The sequence below is a fragment of the Nylanderia fulva genome, unplaced genomic scaffold (genome assembly GCF_048542155.1).
Source record: "Nylanderia fulva isolate GAGA-0341 unplaced genomic scaffold, ASM4854215v1 Scaffold52, whole genome shotgun sequence".
NCBI classification, from domain to species: Eukaryota; Metazoa; Arthropoda; class Insecta; order Hymenoptera; family Formicidae; genus Nylanderia; species Nylanderia fulva.
This window is the reverse complement of record NW_028190610.1, coordinates 1078496-1103861: the sequence shown is the minus strand read 5'-3', so window position 1 is coordinate 1103861 and position 25366 is coordinate 1078496. Positions and strand designations below refer to the sequence as shown.

General features: G+C 23.8%; 2 protein-coding genes across 2 annotated transcripts; both read left to right on the top strand.

Moving 5' to 3' along the window:
• Positions 1–4984: 4984 nt before the first annotated feature.
• Positions 4985–14472, top strand: LOC146721227 (aminopeptidase N-like). The gene is made up of 12 exons (XM_085487282.1): positions 4985–5324; positions 6654–7135; positions 7388–7849; positions 8324–8588; positions 10291–10379; positions 11353–11705; positions 12348–12625; positions 12951–13147; positions 13272–13577; positions 13663–13729; positions 13875–13964; positions 14192–14472. Exons 2-12 carry the CDS (start codon positions 6690–6692, stop codon positions 14309–14311), a joined length of 2673 nt encoding a protein of 890 aa, XP_085343408.1. The 5' UTR covers positions 4985–5324; positions 6654–6689; the 3' UTR covers positions 14312–14472.
• A 1363-nt stretch (positions 14473–15835) lies between these two features.
• On the top strand, positions 15836–24938 carry LOC114932194 (aminopeptidase N-like). The gene is made up of 13 exons (XM_029304362.2): positions 15836–15998; positions 17429–17910; positions 18252–18704; positions 19249–19432; positions 19830–19965; positions 20373–20454; positions 21753–22099; positions 22743–23020; positions 23348–23547; positions 23672–23977; positions 24063–24129; positions 24273–24362; positions 24590–24938. Exons 2-13 carry the CDS (start codon positions 17462–17464, stop codon positions 24707–24709), a joined length of 2712 nt encoding a protein of 903 aa, XP_029160195.2. The 5' UTR covers positions 15836–15998; positions 17429–17461; the 3' UTR covers positions 24710–24938.
• Positions 24939–25366: the final 428 nt, after the last annotated feature.

Here is a 25366-nt window from a genome sequence, read left to right as displayed (position 1 = left end):
TTTTTTAATTTTTTTTTAAAAAATTTAATACTTTGTAAATTTGCCAGTTGTCGTAAAATTTTATGATTTCTTAAAAGGGGTTGTTGCTGTGCAAAAAAGCAAAATTTCATATATTGTAAAAAACATTAGAACAATGAAATATTGGACTTTGGAAGAGCAGTCCTTCAAAAGTAATACGAAGTTATAAGATCTTGGAGCAAAAAGCATATCGATACAAAAATTTCCCACAATTAAAAATTTATTGCTGCCGAACTTTTTCATCAGAGATCCCAAATTTTACAAGTTTTACTCATATCCGTTAGCAAAAAGCAAAGTTTAAAATTATACATCTCACATAAAGAAGAGGTTTGGGAAAATATTCAATTTTCAACAAATTTGGTTTTAAAAAATTAAAAAATATTAAAAGAGGGAAATTAAACCCCAAATGTTTAAAAAAAAATTTAAATAAATTTTTAATTTTAAAATATAAAAAAATAAAAATTTTTTAAAAAATTATTTACTATTTGCAGGATATTATCGCGTTAAATATGATGATGAGAATTTGGGAAAAAAAATTTTAAATATCAAAAATTGATAATTTTACGAAAATTTTAGTTTTAACGTGCCCAAAAATTTTCGTGATGCATTTTATTATGATACAGGCCAATCAACGCCAATAATTTGGAATATCACATGTTTTGGTAAAGAAGAAGATTATAAGGGTGGACCTTTTTTTTAAAGCTCTGGAATAATGTTTAATTTTCCCGCTGCATGTGGAAAAAAAGCAATTGGACTTATATGGTAAAATTATAGATTCATGAAAGGACATTTTGGATTTTTTGCTATACTTCATTCATCACCCAAAAATTTAAAAAACTTACAATCAAAAAAAAATTTTCCCGCAACGATAAAAAATTTTTCATATTATTGGTCACAGAAAATGTGCAAAAATTTTAGTTTGAATAATCACTCACCGGAAACCCCCAAAGTTATGTTTTCATACTGTAATAATTTAATAAACATTTTATAAGCGGGTTCTTAAAATCTTTGTAATGAAATATTAATTAAAATTATTAACAAAAAACGTAATGTAACTTTTTAAAAAAAAGGGGCATTTTAAAAAAAATTTTAAAAAAAAAATAAAAAAAAAGATATTGGGGAATTTAAAAAATGTTACGACAAAAGTGAAATGGGCTTTTTTTTGGGGGGCATTTTTTACGGAAAAACGAAAAATAAAAAAGAACAAATCTCGAAGATCCAAAAAACCCGGGGGAAAATTTTTTTATTTTTTTACCTTTTTAAATAAATTTTCTTGGGGGATCCCTAAATGTAAAATGAGTTAAACGCTTTTTTTAATAAAAAAATTAAAAATTTTTTTTTTTAAATTTTTGCCAGGTGGGGGAATGGACAATTTAGGGGTTTTTAATAAAAAATTGATAAATGACGTACTATGGGACACAGTGTTCCCATAGGATTCGAAAAAAGACAGTAAATTTTAAAATTTTGGCTTCATTAAGAATAGATTTTCGGCTTTTTAAATTATAAACATAACTTTAAAAAAAGGACGATCAATTTTCGTTTTCATTTTTTACATTTTTACAAAGCATCAAAAATCCAATTTCATTTTTTGAAATTTTAAAATTTAAAAAACCAAAAAAATGTAAATATTTTTAAAAATTTTGAAAAAAAAATTTTTTTGTTTTAGAACCTTTTTTTTTTTTTTAAAATTTTAATTTAAAAGGGGAATTAATTTTATGAAAAAGTTTCCAAAATCTTTTGGGAAAAAATTTTTAAATTTTTAAAATTTCAAAATATGAAAAATTCGATTTTTAAATTATTTTTAAGTTTAAAAAAATTTTTGAAAAGATCAAACTTTTCTTTAATAATGGATTAAAATTTATTTTGTCAAAGAAAGACCTCGAAAGTTTTAGAAGCTAAATAATGAAGTGAAACAGAAAACAATTTGAAACCGAAAAAGGGGAAATTTTAAAAAAATTATTAGGAAAAACGAAAAAAATAAAAAAAATTTTCTATCTGATAATTTTGTTTTATTTTTTTATTTTTGATTTTTGTTTTAAATCGTAGTGATTTCATTTCAATCTTTTTTAATAATTAAGTTCATAATGCGGAATGGATTACTATTTTTAAATTTTTAATTTGTTAATAAAACGATTGTTTAGAGGTTTTTGAAGAAAAAATGATTAATTTTCTTATTTTTATAATCAAATTGAAATTTCGCAAAAAAAAAGAAAAAGAGAAAATAATTTCAAATTTTTTTCTAATCGGGGTTTAAAAAAAATTGCGTTTTTTTCATGGAAGTATTTAATAATAATTGTTTTTTTTTCCATTTGTTTAAATATTGTTTTTTTAGAGTTTACATCCTGCTTTTTTATTTCCTAAAAAAAAATAATTGCACATAAAGTTTTAGTTTTTCGATCTTGTTTGAATAGTGAATTTATTATTACAAAAAATTTTATTTTTTACTTTAATTTTTTAAATTTGTAAAATTTTGTGATTATTACTTAATTTAATTTTTAATTAATCTTTAAAATTTATATATTTAAAAAAAATATAAAAAAAACGATATAAAAGCAAGGCAAAAAAAATTTATAATTGTCAAAAACAAAAAAACAAAACATTTTTCACCCAAAATTTTAAAAAGTGGGTTAAAATGGTTTTTTACAACAAAACGATAATTTTAATATTAAAAAAATTTTTTTAACTTTTTTGAGTTTTTTTTTTTCCTTTTTTGCTTTTTAATATAAATGTCGAATCTCTTTTAAAAAATTTTAACTTTCGTTGAAAAAAGAAAAAATACGTAATATACGACAATTTCGTAAATTTTCCGGAACCTTATTGAAATAATTTTGCCAAAAAATTTATGAAAAAATGCCTTTTTAAATTAAAAATTTTAATTACATTTTTACAAAAAGAAAAAAATTTAAAAAAAACAGTTTGGTGTGTAAAATATTTAAAAATTTTTTTTAAAAAGATACTTGGCTTTTAAATTTTAATTTTAATTTCAGAATTCTGAAAAAAAAAAATTTAAAAAAGGAAAGAAGTATCGTTTATTAATTTTCTCAAACATTTAAATTAAATTAAAGATAATTTAATTTAATTCTTATTTGCACAATTAAAATAAATTTAATGTTTCACATATTGCCAAGAATTAAATTGACACATATAAAGAGTATCACCGCGCATTGCAAAAATTATGAAATTAAAAAATATTTTTATTTCTATACAGCTATATAAATCATTTATTTGATACAAATAAATATATTTATCTGTTTTGAAAAGAATTTTCTTACATCAAACAATAAATGTTTTTCACATTTAATCAATATCATTAGTTTCAAATAAATGATTTTTATTATAAAAAAGTATTGAGTTAAATATTTAATTAAATTTAATAAAATTTTTTTTGCGCTATTAAAGAGATTTGATAAAATAAACTTTGTTAAAAATTTTTAGAGGCCTTCTATGTATAACATAATATATGTTCGGAAGATAAAAATATAGTAATTATTATATAATTATCAATTACAGAATATTTTAATTTCCAAAGAAATTCGTAATATAAATTCGCAACAATTGTCGTCACATCTGGTTTGATGTATCGCGATAGTTCATCGGATAAGATAAGTCACGTTTTATATTCAAAATTGTATATCATTTTCGCTTTATTCTCACAGTTTGTTTATCTAGTATATATATAATTTGAGCAGAAAAAAAAGGAAACAGATCTTCGAAAATATTTTGTATTCACTTTTTAAAGAAATGTTATATGAAAAAACTAATTTTATCAGTTATAAATCTTTATAGTTTTGCACACAGAGTACGATATAATAAATAATCAAAGTAGTAAAACTTTAAAATTAGAGAAAAATTGATATAAAAAGACGAAAAATAGTACAAATCGTGATTAATAAATAATCAATTATAATATTTACGATTTTATAACATATACAGGCGTAAGTAGACACAATATTGTGCATAAACATGTATATAAATAAATGTATATTTCTAACAAAAAAATATAAAGTAACCCATTTTATATAACGTATTGTTATTTCAGAACCAGAATTTCTCTTCCGAAAAATATACTTTATACAACATTTATAGAATTTGAAAGGAGCGTCGCGTCGTAAATATATGGTCTTATTTCAGGTGGAGGCATTTTTGAGATTTGATAGTTATTATTATATTGTTAAACGTTTTATGTGTTTAATATTGACAAAAATATAAAACATCTTGTAATATATTTATTTTTCGATATTATTTTAGCTGAATAAATTTCTGCACAAAATAATGTGGATAAATTGATTCGTATAAAAAAAAACACTACAGTTGATTTAAAGAAAATTGCAATTTATAACAATGTGCAACTACATACATTTTTTAAAATTATGAAACATGTTTACACTAATTGAATTATATTACTATATTTTGTGCATAAAATTATTAAGATAAAATTATCGAAAGTGCATGTATATAAAGAAAAATTACACTATATTTTTTTATATAAGTAATATATATATCTATAGATATAAGCACCGTCTGTCTGTCTGTCTGATCGCGAAATACTTCGATATTTATGGACCGATTTTTGTGAAACAACTACCAAAATGTTGCAAATTTTTCGGGGATGGATGTTCTGTTTTAAGTTTTACACTCCCACCCACGCAATCGCATATTTATGGACCGATTTTTTCGAAATTGGTACCACAATTTTGCAAATTTTTCAGAGAATGTTAAAGTAGTTCGAAATAGTAATTAAACAGACAAACAGACAGACTTAAATAGTCTAAATAGTACTTACTTAAAAACCCCATCGTCGCATACCCCGAAAAATTTGCAACATTAAAGGAAATCCGAAATCTTTTACGGCAAATGTTGTATACAAAGAGGTTTTGTAAAATGAAAAATTGTATGAAAACTAATAATAGCGGAGTCAGTGTTGAGAAAAGTGTATAAATAATGTCTATTTATTTGATTAGGTTAGCATCTTTTGAATGTGCTAGGCTTAATTAAGTCAACTGTTACACAAAAATGCAGCCACACAAATACGTATATATATACCTACATATAACGACCTCAGAAATTTTATTGACCTAACACATTATATTTATCATGATAAAACGTACAGAGAATCAGTCAGTCTTTCGTGGTCTTTCGAACCACGTGGTGGTAGATATAATACTTTTAATAAAGTGTGTGAATATATTATATTCTTCCAACGTTGCATACTTCTAAAGCATTAATTTGTTGCAGTTCATTTTTAAAACGATATATAGTTTTAATCAATATAGTTTTCTAATTAACATTCTGCTTCGAAATATTCGGTAAGTCATTACAATTTTCATACATATAAAACATATATGTGTCTACAAATTCAAAACAATTTAATCATACGGTAGGACGGAATTTTATAGAATTTCCAACATATGTATAGAAATAAAGAGAATAGTTTTATTCACAATTATTTGTAAATTTTAATCCAGAGATAATTTCAAATAATATCGATCGTATAATATTTTACGAATTGTATGTTGTTTGGCGAATTATTAGTTTTATTAGCTGAAATGTTGTAATAAATTTAGAGACGTTATATTATTGTTATTGGCTTTAATTCTGCATTTAATATATTATATAAATGACTTGCAATAACCGCGAGGTATAACTTTTGCTTGCGAGATATAATTCTATTTGTTTTTTCTTCAGCGAGTTCGCTGAGTGACAAATTATCGATTCTTCGGTCACCTATGCTTATATCGATTAAGCTGTCCGTTGTTATATTTTGCTTGTTTTGATACTTTGCTTTACCTGTTCATTATAATTGTTTCCCTCGTTGTCATATATATACATATATTCGATCGCCGACTCTCGTTCTCAATTCAATTTAATATTTTAAAATAAAATTGAAATATATAATGAATTTTATCCCCACAGTTGAAATAATCTTAAACCCACAAAAGTTTGATGTCCAATAAATAATTTTTTAAACTAAAAAATACTGCAATTAACAGATAATGAATATTTTAATAGACACTTTTAATTGTCCTTTTATTACTAGATTATTAAAATTCTGTTTCCAAAATTTCTCGTACCCTTTTTATTTATAAAAAATATCTGTGTGTATTTTAATACTTATTTGTGATGTCAATATATTAAAGGTTGTATAGTCCTTGGCTATTATTTTATCACGATTCGACAAGAAGTTTCATTCGAATAATATGTTCACAGTTTTTAATTTTAAGTACACTTGAGAAGGACCAAAACCCATGGTCGAAACGTTGGGTGGTGATTATTAAATATTTATTAGACAGTAATGGTCGTTAAAATTAATTATCCTGTGAAATATATTAAAATTAAAACTTATTAAAATTTAATTTTTACTTATTATTAAGTTGTCTTTCTCAAACGTATTAGTATTCTACTATCAATATATATATACAAAATAGAAGTCAAAATAATAATTCGGCTAATTAAAATTATGATCATTTTTATAGCATCAAGCAACTGTCATCGCAAAAATTAACAATTTGACAATTGTAAAGTGAATAATAGAAATAATATCAAAAGCGTGCGCTAAGCGCGTTCTTGTGTTGTCTAGTGATTTAAAAAAGACATCATTACTATATTTAGGTTCTCTATTTGTCTTTTGCTTACAGTGTGTTTTGCAGACCTAAAATAAATTTTTTGACACGATGATATTTCTACTATTAATTAGCGGAATAATGTATATCGTTGGAACGGCTTCTACTCCTAATCAATCGTCTTTATGCTATCAACCATCAGAATATATAAAACCCATCCATTACCATATTAAGCATATATCATATATTGAAGGAAATATTTTCTATGGAGAATACAATATTAGCATAAGCATTCTTAACAAAACTCAAAATATATTAATTAACAACATATATTCAGAAAAATTATGTTTTAAAAATATAGTTTTAATTAAAAATTTAGAAAAACATCATGAGAATATTAAATATACATTCTATAAACCGACATATGATATTCAAGAAGACATAATTGACCTTTCTTTTAAGGATGAGTTATTACCAGGAAATTACACTTTATATATTAAATATTTTGGTTATACTGATGAAGTCTTTAGAATTTTCGATGTGAAAAATAAAACTGCGTAAGTAAATAATATATGTTTATTAAAATCAATGTGCAATGTGCAATTACATGCAACTTTGTAATTAATATATATTATTTTTGTATAAAATGTTTCAAAAATTATTATATATCATGCAATTTAAATATAAAGACTACTAATTCTATACCTTTAATGCATATTATTACATATTACATTTAAACATTTTTAAATTCCAACATTTTGATGCTTGCTAGAATTGTTTCATTAATTTATGTTTTTTGAAATGTATAGTTTCGTAGCTGTTACTCATTTTCATATAATAGGCACCCGGTATATAATGAGTACGTGTTGGGATGAAAAATATTTATTCTTAGAAGCAACCTTTAGCATATCTATAGGATGTAATCAATGCACGGCTTTGTCAAATATGCCATTGCGAAATACTGAAAAAAACAAGTACAATATGTTATTGAAACGCTTCGATACCACACCCGCAATGTCGCCGTATCTTGCAACAATAATTGTGTCCAATTACTTATCACGTGTTGATAATAATACTCAACATATTCAAATGTGGTGCAGAAACGAATTTGTATTTCACATGGCATTTGCAAAGAATGTAGCTGAAAATATCACGTTGTTCTATAAAAATACATGGAAACAACAGTCAAACAATATTTCGAAAGTGACTCATGTTGCAATGTCAAATTTCCCTAATAATGGCATAATAGTTTTCGGACTTGTTTTTTATAAGTGAGTACAAGTACTTAAAATTACATCAAAAGTAAAATTATATATTAGTATGCAAAATTATACAATTGAAAAACATGTAGGTATATCTTTTGTTTCTGTAAATGTGCAAAAGTATAAGATATTGTGAAAACAATTTTAAGTAGTAAAATTTAAGTTTATTCGTACTATAATTCAAAATGTTGTAGTTTATTGTTCTAATATATACATACATAAAGATAAAAATTTTTATGCTATATCGTATCCCCTAAGGTAAATTTAAAATTGTAATAAAGCTATAAAAGAAATAACATTTTTTTATTTATTAAAACTAAAGTTCTTCATCAATGATTTACGCATTAACACAAAATCATTGTTTCATACTTAAATTAAAAATTACAAAAAATATTATTTGTTACGTATTACAATACCAATTTGCTAATTGAAATTTTATTATGTACAAAAGTTCTCAGTCGAACATTTAAATATTACTTTCAGCGAAATGGATATCGTTTACGATAAAAATTTATATCCTGTTGCTCACAAAATCGAAGTAGCTCAATTAGTCGGACATAAAGTGACACAGCAATGGTTTTATAATCTGAACAATCCGTTTCGATCGGCTTCTTGGTTCAACAAAGCTCTTACTACATTGCTTGCAATGAATACTGTCAATAAAGTGATTCTAAATAATTTTAATGCTATTACCTCCCACTTTCTCGGAAACGATAACATACTTAAGCATTTATATAGCAAGATTTTCGTATATCAAATTATTTTTACAAAATGTATAAATTCTTTTTAACATTATATACATATGTATACAATATTAAACAATATATGTTATACATATGTATACAATATATTAAACTGTTTTTTAAAAATACTTTTTCAAATATTTACATTCATATAAATATAATGTAAAGTATGAAAACTTTATTTATACTATATTATATTATATTTTAACATCACTTTATCTGATATTATTATACTAGCTTTTCGGTTCGCTCTTCACGCGGGCCTTAAAGCCTTTACCCAACACTGATTCCGCTCTTACTAGTTTTTACACAATTTTTTATTCTACAAAACCAAAGATATATAATATTTAGTTATACTTTATTTAATATCTATCTATTTGTCTGTCCATCTGTCCGTCTGTCTGTCGTCGTCACCCCAAAAATTTTCATGAACTTGGTACCGAAAATAAATCAATATATGTGTGAATGCGTGGGTAAAAGTTTTATATACGAATTTTTTTTAAATGTGATTTCTCGATATTTTGGAACATTTCGAACACATTGCCATAGAAATCTGCAAAATATTTTTTCGCGGAAACATATCCTTCTCTATGTTAAAAAAATTTTTAAATTAAAAAATAACCATCTCATCACACTCCCCAAAAAATTTGCAACTTGTATATATAAATATAAGTAAATATCCAATTTCGCGAAAATTAATCAATAAATATATGTATGCGTGTGTGGATGCGTATGTAGTAGTGTAAAACTAAAAAAAAACACATAGTAGCGATTTCCGAAAATATGCGAAATTTTGGTACCAATTTGATGAAAATCAGTCCACAAATGTGGAAGCAGTTCGCGGTCAGACAGACAAAGAGACGGACGGTACTTATACGTACAGATTTGTATAAAATCTAAAATAAAATAAATTAATCAGAAACTATTATATCCGATATTTATTTTACTTATTTTGATAAAGAAAACTCTGCGATATAATATATCATGAGATAATAATTTTAAAAGTATGTAATATTTGTTAATTATATTGATACAAAGTTTATAATTTTATTTTTATATTTACTCATATGTGTTTTTCCGGCGGTGTGGATGTCGGATGACTTATTTGTTATATGCCGCTTAGTATCAAAAGTAACATCTTACTTTTCGGCGCCACTACATTGCTCGCCGCTCGCTGCATGACGCCGCCTCTCGATCAAATAATGCTTTCTACCTGCTTAAGGGTTTAGATATTTTAATAAATAACTCAATAATTATTGCAAATATCGCAAAATGATACAGGACTTTTCTATTCAGTTTAACACGCTCTATCTGCCCATTCGCGGTGGTTCGCGAATTATGGGACACCCTGTATATTATACCAAATAATATATATAAATATATATACACACAAATATTTTACTAAATAATATATATAAATATATATACACACACGAAGTGTCCTGTATAATTACGCATATGTGTGTAGAGGATATTATTCAAATGGTTTTTTAATGTTTTGCTATATCTTTGTAACAAAAAATTTATCTTTAGAATAAAATGATAAACCGTGCGGCAATAGAAGACATTTCACTGTTATGCGATTAAAGTATCTTGTATATATATATATAAATATAATTTTGCCTTATAATATATAGTATCACTTTACATGTAACCATTATAATAAATATATATTTATAATATATCTAATTTATAATTTTGATGTAAATTGTAGCACCCTGTATACTGCGCATGATGCAACACGCCGTAACCAAAGAAATATTTCAAAAAGGCGTTCGCTCATATACAAATAGCACGTGAGTATATAATATAAGAAAATAAAATCATTTTAATCTCAAATAATTTATTATAATACAAATTTTATATATTGTCCCTTATTATTTCGCTTTTGCTGACATTATTTCATATTGCTTTTTTTTAGTTTTACAATTCTGCTTTTTTCCTACATCTGCTACTAGATTTACCTTCACTTTCGTTACTTTTACTATGAAAACCGCTTTTGTTGAAATAATATGTTGTTTTTTTACTTTTTCATATAATACATATATTCAACGTTGTTTTATTTTTGTTTCATAATTTATTATTTTCCAAAATAATTTTTAAATTAATTTGTATTCTTTTTATTATTTCCTTTATTGCTTCATATCGTCTATAATTATTCTTATAATATCTGCTTTTTTTAATTACATTTTGTGCTACGTTTGTTTTTTAATCTTATTTTAAATATATCTGACACGTATATCTTTTTTTTGTTACTTTCTTTATTTTTATTTTATTTCTTTCGTAGAACAATCTCTTTTATTATATTTGTATATCATTTCTTGTTTTGTTATTTCTTTTATTAATCATTTTATAACTCATCTGTCAATACTTTTTCCAAATATAATCTGTATTATTAACTCTTGTAGAAATTTATCACTAATAACGCCAATTAATCACTTACTTCGAATATTTAAAATATGATATACAGTAATTTAAATACTCGAAATAAGTAATTAAGTACTCGAAATAAGTGATAAATTGGCATTACTAGTAATAGTATAAAGAAATGCCTAACAAATTAAATAAAATTATTAAATTATATTGATTATTATGTTATTATTATAATTTAAATGTAAGATATATACAAATACAAATAAGTACAATTATATTTTGCTTCTTAGTATTTATTAAAATTTTTTATAATATTAAAGTATTAAAATTATAAATACAAATTTAATTTTATTTATAATGTTATTTTTACATAATTTACATACTTTGTGATTTTAGCCAATTTCATCGTCAAAGTTTTATGACTTTTTTGGAAGAAATTGTTGCTGATGCAAATAAGCTAGATAAACTTCAATTATCATTACAAACAATGGCAAATTGGATTTTAGAAGAGCATTGTCCTCTCATCAAAGTAGAACGAAATTATGGTCTTTTGGGAAAGACGAAAATATATTTATCGATACAAAATCCCGACACATTAAAAATTGATTGCTTACCTGTAACTTATACTACCCAATCTGTTCCCGATTTTAACAGTCTTGATCACCGCGCGCTATGCAAATCACAGGATGATGTTATTTCATTCTCATCAGAAGAAGATGGTTGGGTTATAATCAATTTACAACAAATTGGTAAATATCGACCAATTGACTTATCATGACTTATTACTCATCTTTATTTTACACACATACACAATTGACATTATTTTATATTTTTTTTTGCTTTACATATAATTATATATAAATCTGAGATATTCTTATATATAACTACCATAGTTTTAAAATGTTTTGTATACTGTTCTGTATTATTATATATAATTAATAAGATATATATCGGCGTTTTCTACATAATATCATTCAATATTAAAGTTATATTTTTAGAAATATTTTATTCTAATAATAATAAAAATGATTAAAACGTTAATTATATTTATAAAATTAGTGTATTAATATAAGTATACACGTGAAATAAAATTCTTGTACAGTTTTATGTTACAGAACTTTTGCTGATTGGTATAAAATAATTATTATATATATGCACAACTAGTATCAATTTTATTTTATGCTATACAACAATATCTCGCACAATTTCATTTTTAATTTATAATTAATTTTCAATATGTATTTGCATCTTATAGAATTTTTGATACGTTTTTAATTTATAATTTTTATAAACGAAAATATTAAACAAAAATGTTTGAAATTAAGTGTATATTAATAATAAAAATTATTCAAAATAATAAAAATTGTTAAAATTTATTTATTATTCGACAGGATATTACCGCGTTAACTATGATGATGAGAATTGGCGAAGAATTTCATATTATCTATACTATTATGATTTTACGACAATTCATGTTCTTAATCGTGCCCAAATTATCGATGATGTATTTCATTTAGTGATAGCAGGTCACCTCAACGCCTCTATATTCTGGAATATCACATCGTATTTGGGTAAAGAAGAAGATTATATCGCATGGTATCCTATGTTTAAAGCTCTGGAATACATGTTTAGTATTTTTCCAGTGGAAGAAAAAACTGAAAAATTTGCGGTAAATATTAATCAATTTCAATGAAAGTATTACATTTAAATATTTATATATACACTGATTGATCACAAATAATTTAAATATTTATAGAGAAATATATCTAGCGATAAAGTTTTACATATTATTACGTCTCACATAAATGTGCAAACTAATTCAGTTTGAATAATCACTCACGCGATGAACAGTTTTCAAAATGTATGATTTTTACTACTGTCAATAATATTAATATATAACATTGTTATTGGATACATAGCTGGATGCTTAAAATCTTTGTCGATGAATTATAATTATAAACATATTAAAGAAATATATATTTAATGATTTTTAGGGTATATTTAGGCTAAAAATTATATTAAACGACTTACTTGCAAAAATCAAATATGAAGAAATTAATGATGCAGACGAACTTAGAATATGTTTACGACAAGAAGCTGCAAGATGGGCATGTTTTCTCGGTGAAATCAATTGTATGGAAGAAGCGAAAAATAAATTAGAACAACATCTCCAAGATCCTATAAAACACAGGTAAATATTGTTATATATATTTAGCTTTTCTTAATCAAATTTCCATGTAGATATCTCCTATAATGTTCAAATGAGTTGATACGCCAATCTTTAATAATAAAATTAAATTCTATTTATATTTTAGACTTTTGCCATGGTGGAAGACATGGACATATTGTAGAGGTTTGATGAAAACTACGAGAAATGAGACCACTTTTGAAACAGTGTATAATAGAGGATTAAAAAAAACTGACATTAAATTTTCAGAATACGTGGCTTGCATTGAAGATACTGATTTTATCAAACACTATTTAAGTCATAATCAGAACACTATTACAAAACAAGAAGATGAATTTCTCGTTCACAATTTCTTACATTTTATTACAAAGCATGCGAATAAATCAAATATACTGATGTATATATTAGATAATTTTAACGAAATAAAACCAAAGTAAAGTAACATATTTTTATAAATATTTTGTACAAAAGTTTATTATATGTATTATATATATACATCTGATTTTTTTTGTTTTTAGAAATCTTAATATAATTGCAGCATTAATTATTATGATTAGTAACGTATATTCCGAAAATTTAGCTCTGGTAAAAATTTTACATGTTTAAATATGTATACAAAATATGATAATAATGCGATATTAATATATATTATTTAATGTTTAAAATAATTTTGTTATAATGTTACCATAACGTTCTTTATTAATAATGGTATTAAAATTATACATTATAGTTAATAGAGAGACACTCTGATAGTATTGTAGAAGCTAACGTAATTGAAGTGAACACAGAAGATCAATTTAAAAGACATCGAATAAAGGAGGTAAATTTAATATATGTATATTATTATGGAAAGCAAAAGAAAATGAAATATTGTTTTATCTGATTAATTTCTGAATATTATTTTTATATTTAATTATTTGTTATATAATCAATATGTTGATTTCATTATGACAATCTTTGTTTATATATATTAAGATTTGCATAATGCGGAATGAGATTACTATATTTATCTAATTATATTATACTTAATAATACGATTTGTTTTAGATGAGTGACCGTGTGATAGATAAAGATGACTTATATTCCTATATTATAATCAAGGTTGAAAGTATTCGCAAAAATCAAATCGAGAAGCAGAGACAATATTTTGCAAGAATTTTCTTCTAATCGGTGGATGTAAAAAAATTGCAGCTTTGCATACGTGGAAGTACTTCATATAAATAATTTTTTATTATGTACGTACTATTATTGTTACTACTTTATATAGTGTTTATTTTGATGTATTACTATCCGATGCTTTTATATTTAGCTTTATAAAACTATATGACTGCACGCATCAAGATTTTCGTATTTTTACGATTTTGTTTGAAGTAGTAGAATTATATATATATTATTACTGAAATTAATTGTTTATACATTTAATACTATTAATTATGATCAGCATTTTTTAGTTTACAATAAATAAAATGACACAATTCTCTCTTTACCTTTCTCTATTCTCTCCCCCCTCCTTCTTCTCTCTTGTATAAATTTACATTTTAATTTTAAAAAATTATTTAAATAAAATATTAAACTTAATATATTAATATATATTTATAAAAAAACATTACATAATATTTAAAATTGTACAACATATTTTAACATTTTTGCTGATTTTTAATAGATTTAAAAATGCTGCAAAATGTGTCAATCTGAATTGTACCTTACAATTATTTTTAAAAGAGATTTAAGCAAAGCTAGAGAAGAAAAAATATTTTAAAACATTTGTCACAAGTTGATGTTTTTAATAAATGCGCGTTATGTGTGCTTCTTCCAATCAACGCGATAAATTTTAATATCAAAAAGTTATATTATTATTTCATTTGCTTCTCTATTATTTGTCATTTCTTACTATTCTTAATGATAAATGTTGAATCTCTTTTAGCAAAATAAAATTTGTACAACAGTGTTGCAACACATAAAAAAAGATAGAAATCCGTTATACCGAAATCGGGAAACAATTAATATATATTTTAAAATTTTTCTATAGCTCATCAATTAGAATATAAAAAGGGAGGTACTATGTAATATACGCACATATGTATTTACATATAATTAATTTAGCAATCGTAATATTGAAATAATTTTTGACCCATAAAAATATATCGAATAAAATGCCTTTAAAACTTAAGAATATTATAATATACACATATAAAAGAAAATAAATATTAAATTATACACATGTTTATGTAAGTAAATTTATAGAATGTATTTTTAATAGATATCTATGGCTAATTTAATACTTTAATTGATAATTGAGTAATTATGACACTATATAAAATACTGTGAAAGGAAGGAAAAATCGATTATTATTTTCCTCAGACATTTAAATCAAAATTAATGATAATTTATTTTAATTCTTACTCACACAATTAAAATCAATTTAATGACAAGTATAAAAGAATAAATTTAATGACAAGTATTCACATATTGACAAGTATAAAAAAATATCTCTGCATTGAAAAAATTATTAACTTAAGAAATATTTTGTGCTTAATTAAGACAAATGTACACATAAATGTCGCCACACAAAAATATATATGTAAATATATATACATATTACGATCTCAGAAGTTTTGTTGACCTAACACATTACATTTATCATGAAGACACGTACAGAGAATCAGTTAGTCTTTCGTGGTCTTTCGAACCTCGTCGTGGTAGATATAACACTTTTAATAAAGTGTGTGAATATATTATATTCTTCCAAGATTGCATACTTCCAAAGCATTAATTTGCTGCAGTTCATTTTTAAAACAATATAATGTTTTAATTAATATAATTTTCCAATTAACATTCTGTTTCGAAATATTGGGTAAGTCAAAATAAATTTACACTATAAAACATATATTTGTTCACAAATACAAAAAAAAATTTAATTATACAGTATAACGGAATTTTGAAGAATTTTCAACATATGTATAAGAATAAAGAGAACAGTTTTATTCAAAATTATTGTTAAATTTTAATCCAGAGGTAATTTCAAATATTATCGATATTATAATATTTTACAAATTGTAATGTTGAAATAATTGTGGACCCACAAAAGTTTGATATCGATTAAATTATTTCTGAAACCTAAAAATACTACAATTTACATAAAAGATGATAAATGTACACACATTATAATAGACACTTTTAATTGTCCTTTCATTACTAGATTATTAAAATTTCGTTTTCTATAATTTGTCGTACCTTTTACTTTTTATATAAAAAAAAATATCTGTGTGTATTTTATTATTTAAAATTATTTTAGAGTTGTGCTGACATTGAGTAGAATAACTTTAACAAGAATGAAGAATCAAATATTAATTTTTGTTGTTGACGATTATATATGTAATTAAAAAGAATAAAAAATAGAACAATCGTTTTCAATTTGTATTTGATATATCCCTCTATAAGGGCGATGTATTATAAAAGTTATGATAAGAAGTTGAGGCAATGTAATTAAAAATTTTAATAATTATATATTAATTATAAATTCTAGAGTAAAATGATAGAACGTTCTAATTATCAATCTAATGAAAAAATCCATAATATAGTTTTGGGACACATTGTATACTTATATGTATATAGAGATTTATTATCAAGTTTATAATTTATATTTATAATTGATTTTATGTTGGTTTTATTCTCGGTGATTGTTTGTTTGGGATTTATATAATACACAATTTAAGAAAAAAACACCAACCTTTAAAGGATAATAATAATAAACATATGCTCTCTCTTTTATTATCAAAAAATAATATAACTTCGTTTCGCGCACGTAATTATATTCGATTAAATTGAACGAAATAAAAATATATATATAAAGAGATACAAAGTAGGATGTATACAAAATAGTTGTCAGAATAGAAATTCGGCGAATTAAAATTATGTACATAATTAAAATTCGGCGAATTAAAATTATGATCATATTCATAGCATCAAGCAACTGTCATCGTCAAAATTAATAATTTAACCATTGTAAAATAAATAATAGAAATAATATCAAAAACGCGCGCGAAACGCCTTGTTATTGAGTCGATTTGCTTTAAAATTAAAATTCGGCGAATTAAAATTATGATCATACTCATAGCATCAAGCAACTGTCATCGTCAAAATTAATAATTTAACCATTGTAAAATAAATAATAGAAATAATATCAAAAACGCGCGCGAAACGCCTTGTTATTGTGTCGTCTAGTGTGATTTAAAAAAGACATCAAAACTATATTTAATTTCTCTATTTATCTTTTGTTTACAGTGTGTTTTACAATAAATATTCCTTTTCTCCGACATGATGATATTTCTAAACCTATTATTAAGTAGCGGATTAATATTTATCGCTGAGACGGCTTCTATTCGTAATGAATCTTTATGTTATCGACCATCAAAATATATAAAACCAACGCATTACGATATCAAGCATATATTATACATTGAAGGAAATATTATCTATGGAGAATACAAGATCAGCATAAGCATTCTTAGCAAAACGCAACACATATATTTACCTTCAGTAAAATTATGTATTAAAAACATAGTTTTATTTAAAAGTTTGGGAAAATCTCATAAAAATGATAGACATTTTACAATAATGTATAAACCGACGTATAATATTAAAGCAAACATAATTGACGTTTTCTTTATGGATGATTTATCACCAGGAAATTACACTTTACATATAAAATATATGGGTACAGCTGATGAAGGTTTCACAATTTTCGACGTGAAAGAAAGATCTGCGTAAGTAAATAACAAATGTTTATTAAAAAAGTACAATCTGCAAATAAATAAATCATCGTAATTAATATATTATTTTAATTAATACATTATTTTAATTAATATATTGTTGTAATTAATAATAGATTATTTAGGTATTAAAGTATCCCAAGTATTATTACATATCGTGGAATTCAAATATAAAAGACGAACAATCTCTCTTTACCTTTATTATTATAATATATGTAATAAAGTCAAATATATATTATACGTTGACGCATATTATACATTTATGGATTTTTTAACTCTCAATATTTTTATGCTTACCAAAAATGTCTCATTAATTTCTGTACTTTGAAATGTAGTTGGATAGCTACTACGCATTTCCAGATAATAGATGCCGGATTGTTTCCATGTCGGCAACAGGAGTTATTAGAAGCAACCTTTAAGATTTCTATAAGATGTAACCAATGCATGGTTTTGTCAAATATTCCATTGCGAAATACGAAACAAATTGTGAATAATATGTTATGGACACACTCCTTTATCACATATGCAATGTCGCCTTATCTTGCAACAATAATTGTGTCCAATTACCTATTACGTGTTTATAATGATACTCAAAACATTGAAGTGTGGTGCAGAAACGAATTTGTAATTCACTTTGAATTTGCAAAAAATGTAGCTGAAAATATCACTAAAAAAATCATTAAAAATAAATGGAAACAACGTGTGAACAATTTTTTTAAGGTGACTCACGTTGCAATTCCAAATTTCCATGACAATGGCATAACAGTTTTCGGACTTGTTTTTTACAAGTGAGTACAAGTGCTTAAGATTACATTAAAAACAAAATTATATTAGTATGCATGCAAAATGATAAAGTTTAAAAACATGTATATCTTTATTCTGTTTCTGTAAATGTTCGATAGTATAAGAAATTGGGAAAACAAACAATTTTAAGTAGTAAGAAGTAAGTTTATTCGTATTATAATTCAAAAAGTTGAAGTTTATTGTTTTAATATACATACATACATATAATGGGAAAAGTTTTTATGCTATATCGTATCCCCTAAATGCTAAAATTGTAATAAAGCTATAAAAAAATGACATTTTTTTATTTATTTAAAACTGTACTTTTTTATCAATGATATACGCATTAATACAAAATCATTGTTTTAAACTTAAATTAAAAATTAAGGAAACATTATTTGGTACGAGTTACAATACTGATTTGCTAAATTGTACCCATGAGTTTGTAAATCGTACCTCTAACAATAAAATTTTAAAAATTGTAACAAAAATATAAAGATTTATTTTTTACGAAAGTTCTCAATCTGAACGTTCAAATATAATTTTCAGGGAAACAGATATCATCAATAGTAAAGATATATATCCTGTTACTCGCGACATCGAAGTTACTCAATTAGTAGGACGTAAAGTGATAGAAGAATGGTTTTATGATCTAATGAACCATCCGTTAGTATCGGATTTTTGGTTTAATAATGGTCTTGTTACTTTGATTGCAATGTATACTGTCAATGAGGTATTATGTTAAAAACATTCAACATTATGTAAAATACTAAACTGTTTTAAAAAAATACTTTTTCCAAATATTTACATACATATCATTATAATGTAAAATATTAAAAATTCTTTTATTTTTAAAAAATTAGTACATACATTTATTTAAATTAGCTTGATAAAGAGAAATCTGCAATATAATATTATAAGCTAATAATTCTACAAAAGTATATAATATTTACTAATTATATTAATACAAAATTTTAGATTTTATTACTATATTTATTTGTATGTATATATTTCAAAATGAGAAAATGTTTCTTTTTAACATAGAAGAACCGCTAACAATATTAGCATTTCCTTCTAATGCAAGTATTTTTAGAGCGGTTATATCGATATATTAATTATTTTTTTTACAGATTTATCCTGATAATCGAATAATAAATTTATTTGTTGTTCAAAATCAACATACTTCTTTTTATTTGGATGATTATGATATGGAGAATTCTACTTCACAATATGACAGTTTATTAAAAATTCGCCGATCCATCAGAGGTATAACGTAAAATAATTAAATAGTCCGTGTACATTTCTAATTACTAATATTATAAAAATATGTGTAAAGTTATAAAGTAATTAATTCTTTATTTTTTTTGGATTCTAATTAAATATTAATTTTGTAAAAGTATATACACAAACACATTCGCGCTCATGTCCGTGTGTGGATACGTATGTATATATTCTTTAATTAATATTTAAATATTAATTAATAGTTATGCGATTATATACTATACCTTGTATACATACATGTATATATATATATATATATATATATATATATGTATATATTTATATTTATATTTATATAATTCTCTATAATATTACTATGTTAACATACGTGACCATTATAACAAATATATATTTATAATATATCTAATTTACAATTTTAATGTAAATTGTAGCACCCTGTATACTGCGCATGATGCAACACGTTTTCACCGATGAAATATTTTGGAAAGGCGTTCGCTCGTATAGAAATAACACGTGAGTAATACAATATAAAATGTAATATAAAAACATAAAATTATATAAATCTTAAATAATTTATAATAATACAAATATTATAGAATGTCCCTTATTATTTCGCTTCTTCTGACATTTTTCGTATTGTTTTCTTTTAGTTTTACAATTTCGCTATTTTCCTAGATCTGCTACTAGACTTATTTTTACTTTCATTACTTTTATTATGAAAACCGCTTTTGTTGAAACAAATTGTTGTTCTGTTACTTTTTCATATATACATATTCAATATTGTTTCTTTTTGTTTCAATTTCTTATTTTTCATAATAATTTTTTAATTAATTTTTATTCTTTTTATTATTTCCTTTATTTCTTTCTATCGTGTATTATTTTTATGTGTTCTTTTTATTAAATTTTGTGCTACATTCGTTTTTTAATCTTATTTTAAATATATCTAACACGTATATCTCTTTTGCATTGCTTTCTTTATTTTCATTTCATTTTTTTTCGTAGAACGATTTCTTTTATTATATGTTTTTCATTTTTTGTGCTTTCTTTATCTTCAATTTATTTGTTTTGTTATTTCTTTTATTAATCATTTTATAACTCTTTCAATACCTTGATCAAATATAATCTATATTATTAATACCTAACAAATCAAATAAAATTATTAAATTTTATTCAATATTATGTTATTATCATCATATAAATATAAGATATATATTTAGGTGCGTTCTTGTTCGTCAATTATGTTTCGCCGTTATCGCGGATCGGGTGAGGATATTTCATCCGGAACATTAATTTGGGGTTGCACAGTATAATGTATCTTACTTCATTTTATTTGTGTCACAAAAGACCTGATACAAACTTTTACTTTTCGCCGGGAAACAAAACGTGTTACGCGAACGCAAGTCTCTGGCCTCGAGGCCGCGCATTGTCTCGCTTCTCTCCATCATTCCGCGATCTTATTTTTATTTTTAGGTGATTAGACTCTATCTTTATTTTGAGGTACTCTCGCTTTTTATTATGTTCGATAATCGAAATTTACTTTCGTCATGTTAATCGCTCGTTTATTTATTTATTGTTTTGTGTTACCGGTCGCGATATCCTTAACACACGTCGCTTGTAATTTTAATTTTTATTTTATATATATTTTATATCCTTGTGGGATTTATTGCCACATATAAATATATAAATAGAAGTGCAATTATATTTTGCTTCTTAGAATTTATTAAAATTTTTTTTAATATTAAAATTATACATGCAATTTTAACATATTTATAATGTTTTCTTTACATAATTTACACACTTTGTAAATTTAGCCAATTTCATCGTCAAAGTTTTATGACTTTTTTGGAAGAAGTTGTTGCTGATGCAAAAAATGTAGATACTGAAATATCATTACAAACAATGGAATATTGGACTTTGGAAGAGCATTGTCCTCTCATCAAAGTAGTACGAAATTATAGTGATCATGGGAGCTACATACATGTATCGGTACAAAATTACGACACATTAGAAATTGATTGCATTCCTGTAACTTTTACGACCCAGACGTATACCAATTTTAACAGTTTTACTCACTACTGGCTATGCAAATCATGGGATTTAAATTCAACAAACTCATTTCTTGAGAATGGTTGGATGATATTCAATATACAACAAATTGGTAATTATCGACCAATTGACTTATTATTATGACTTATTACTCGTCTTTATTTTACACACACAATTGACATTATTTTATATTTTTTCTGTTTTATACAGTACTATATAAAAATTAGAGATATTCATTATATATTCATTATATAAACTACAATAGTTTTAAAATGCTTTGTGTAATGTTCTGTGTTCTGTATTATTATATATAATTAATAAGATATATATATATATATATATATATATATATATATAATATATATATATATATAGGCGTTTTCTACGTAATATCAATATTAAAGTTATATTTTTACAAATATTTTATTCTAATCATAGTAAAAATGATTAAAAAGTTAACTATATTTATAAAATTAGTATACTAATATAAGTATACAGATAAAATAAAATATATATATGCACAACTAGAATCAATTTTATTTTATGCTATACAACAATATCTCGCACAATTTCATTTTTAATTTATAATTAATTTTAAATATGTATTTGCAATTTATTGAATATTTTATACGTTTTTAATTTATAATTTATATAAACAAAAATATTAAACAAAAATGTTTGAAATTAAGTGTATATTAATAATAAAAATTATTCAAAATAATAAAAATTGTTAAAATTTATTTATTATTCGACAGGATATTACCGCGTTAACTATGATAATGAGAATTGGCGAAGAATTTCAGATTATCTATACAATGATGATTTTACGACAATTCATGTTCTTAATCGTGCCCAAATTATCGATGATGCATTTCATTTAGTGATAGCAGGTCACCTCAACGCCTCTATATTCTGGAGTATCACATCGTATTTGGATAGAGAAATAGATTATATCGCATGGTATCCTATGTTTAAAGCTCTGGAAAACATGTTTAGTACTTTTCCAGTGGACGAAAAAACTAAAAAATTTGCGGTAAATACTAATCAATTTCAATGAAAGTATTACATTTGAATATTTATATATACACTGATTGATCACAAATAATTTAAATATTATAGAGAAATATATCTAGCAATAAAGTTTTACATATTATTACGTCTCACATAAATGTGCAAACAAATTCAGTTTGAATAATCACTCACGCGATAAACAGTTCCCAAAGTGTATGATTTTCACTACTGTGAATAATATTAATATATAACATTGTTATTGGATACATAACTGAATGTTTAAAATTTTTGTCGATAAATTATAATTATAAACATATTAATAAAAAAATATATATTTAATGATTTTTAGGATAGAATAGATAAGCTAAAATTCATGTTAAACGAGTTACTTGAAAAAATCCAATATGAAGAAATTGATGATGCAGACGAACTTAGAATATGTTTACGACAAGAAGCTGCAAGATGGGCATGTTTTTTTGGTCACACCATTTGTATAGAAAAAGCAAAAAATAAATTAGAAGAACATATCAAAGATCCTATAAAACACAAGTAAATATTGTTATATATATTTAGCTTTTTGTAATCAAATTTCCTTGTAGATATCTTTTATAATGTTCAAATGAATTAATACGAAAATCTTTAATAAGAAAATTAAATTCAATTTATATTTTAGACTTTTGCCATGGTGGAAGACATGGACATATTGTAGAGGTTTGATGATAACTACGAGAAATGAGACCACTTTTGGATTAGTGTATACCATAGGAGTAATGAAAGCTGACTATAAATTTTCAGAATACTTGGCTTGCATTGGAGATACTGATTTCATCAAATACTATTTAAGTTATAAACAGTACATTAATACAAAACAGGAAAATCGATTTCTCGTTAACACATTCTTACATTTTATTACGAAGCATGCAAAGAATCCAATTATACTGACGTATTTATTCGATAATTTTAACGTAATAAAACCAAAGTAAAGTGACATATTTTTATAAATATTTTGTACAAAAGTTTATTATATGTATTATATATATACATCTGATTTTTTTTGTTTTTAGAAATGTTAATATAATTGCAGCATTTATTATTATGATTAATAACGTATATTCCGAAAATCTAGTTGAGGTAAAAATGTTACATGTTTAAATATGTATACAAAATATGATAATAATGTGATATTAATAATTATTATTTAATGTTTAAAATAATTTTCATAATGTTACCATAACGTTGTTCATTAATAATGGTATTAAAATTATACATTTTAGTTAATAGAGAAACAATCTGAAATTATTGTAGAAGCTAACGTAATTAAAGTGAATACAGAACATCTATTTAGAAGACATCGAATAAAGGAGGTATATTTAATAAATATTATTATGGAAAGCGAAAGAAAATGAAAAATTGTTCTATCTGTGTGATTAATTTCTGAATATTATTTTTGTATCTGATTATTTGTTATATAATTAGTATGTTGATTTTATTATGACAATCTTTGTTTATATATATTAAGATTTGTATAATGCGGAATGAGATTACTATATTTATCTAATTATATTATAATTAATGAAACGATTTGTTTTAGATGAGTGACCGTGTAATAGATAAGGATGAATTATATTCCTATATTACAATCAAGATTCAAATTATTCGCAAAAAACAAATCGAGAAGCAGAGACAATATTTTGCAAGATTTTTCTTCTAATCGGTGGATGTAAAAAAATTGCAGCTTTGCATACGTGGACATACTTTATATGAATAATTTTTTTATATTGTATCTACTATATCTTTTACTGCTCTAAATATTGTTTATTTAGATGTATTACTATCCGATTTATATATTTGCCTTTTTATATTTACAAAACGTTATAACTGCATGCATCAAGATTTTTATGTTTTTGCGATCTTGTTTGAAGTAGTAAAATTATATATTATTGCAGAAATTAATTATTTTTTACATTCAATATTATTAATTATGTAGAATTTGTGATTGATTAGCATTTTTTAGTTTATAATAAATAACATGACACATTTCTCTCTTTCTCTCTCTCTCTCTCTTTCTCTCTCTCTCTCTAATTTTAAAAAGTTATTTAAATAAAATATTAATCTTAATATATATTATACATATATATATATATATATTAATAGAAAAATATTGAAAATGACGATATAAAACTGCAAGGTCAAAACAATATTGCATAACTTGTCACATAGCAATAACACAGCAATAACATTTGTCACAAGTTTATAATAAGTGCGCGTCTAACATGTGCTTGTTTCAATCAACGCGATGAATTTTAATATTAAAAAATTATCTTATTACTTCATTTGAGTTTTTATTATTCCGTTTCTTACTATTCTT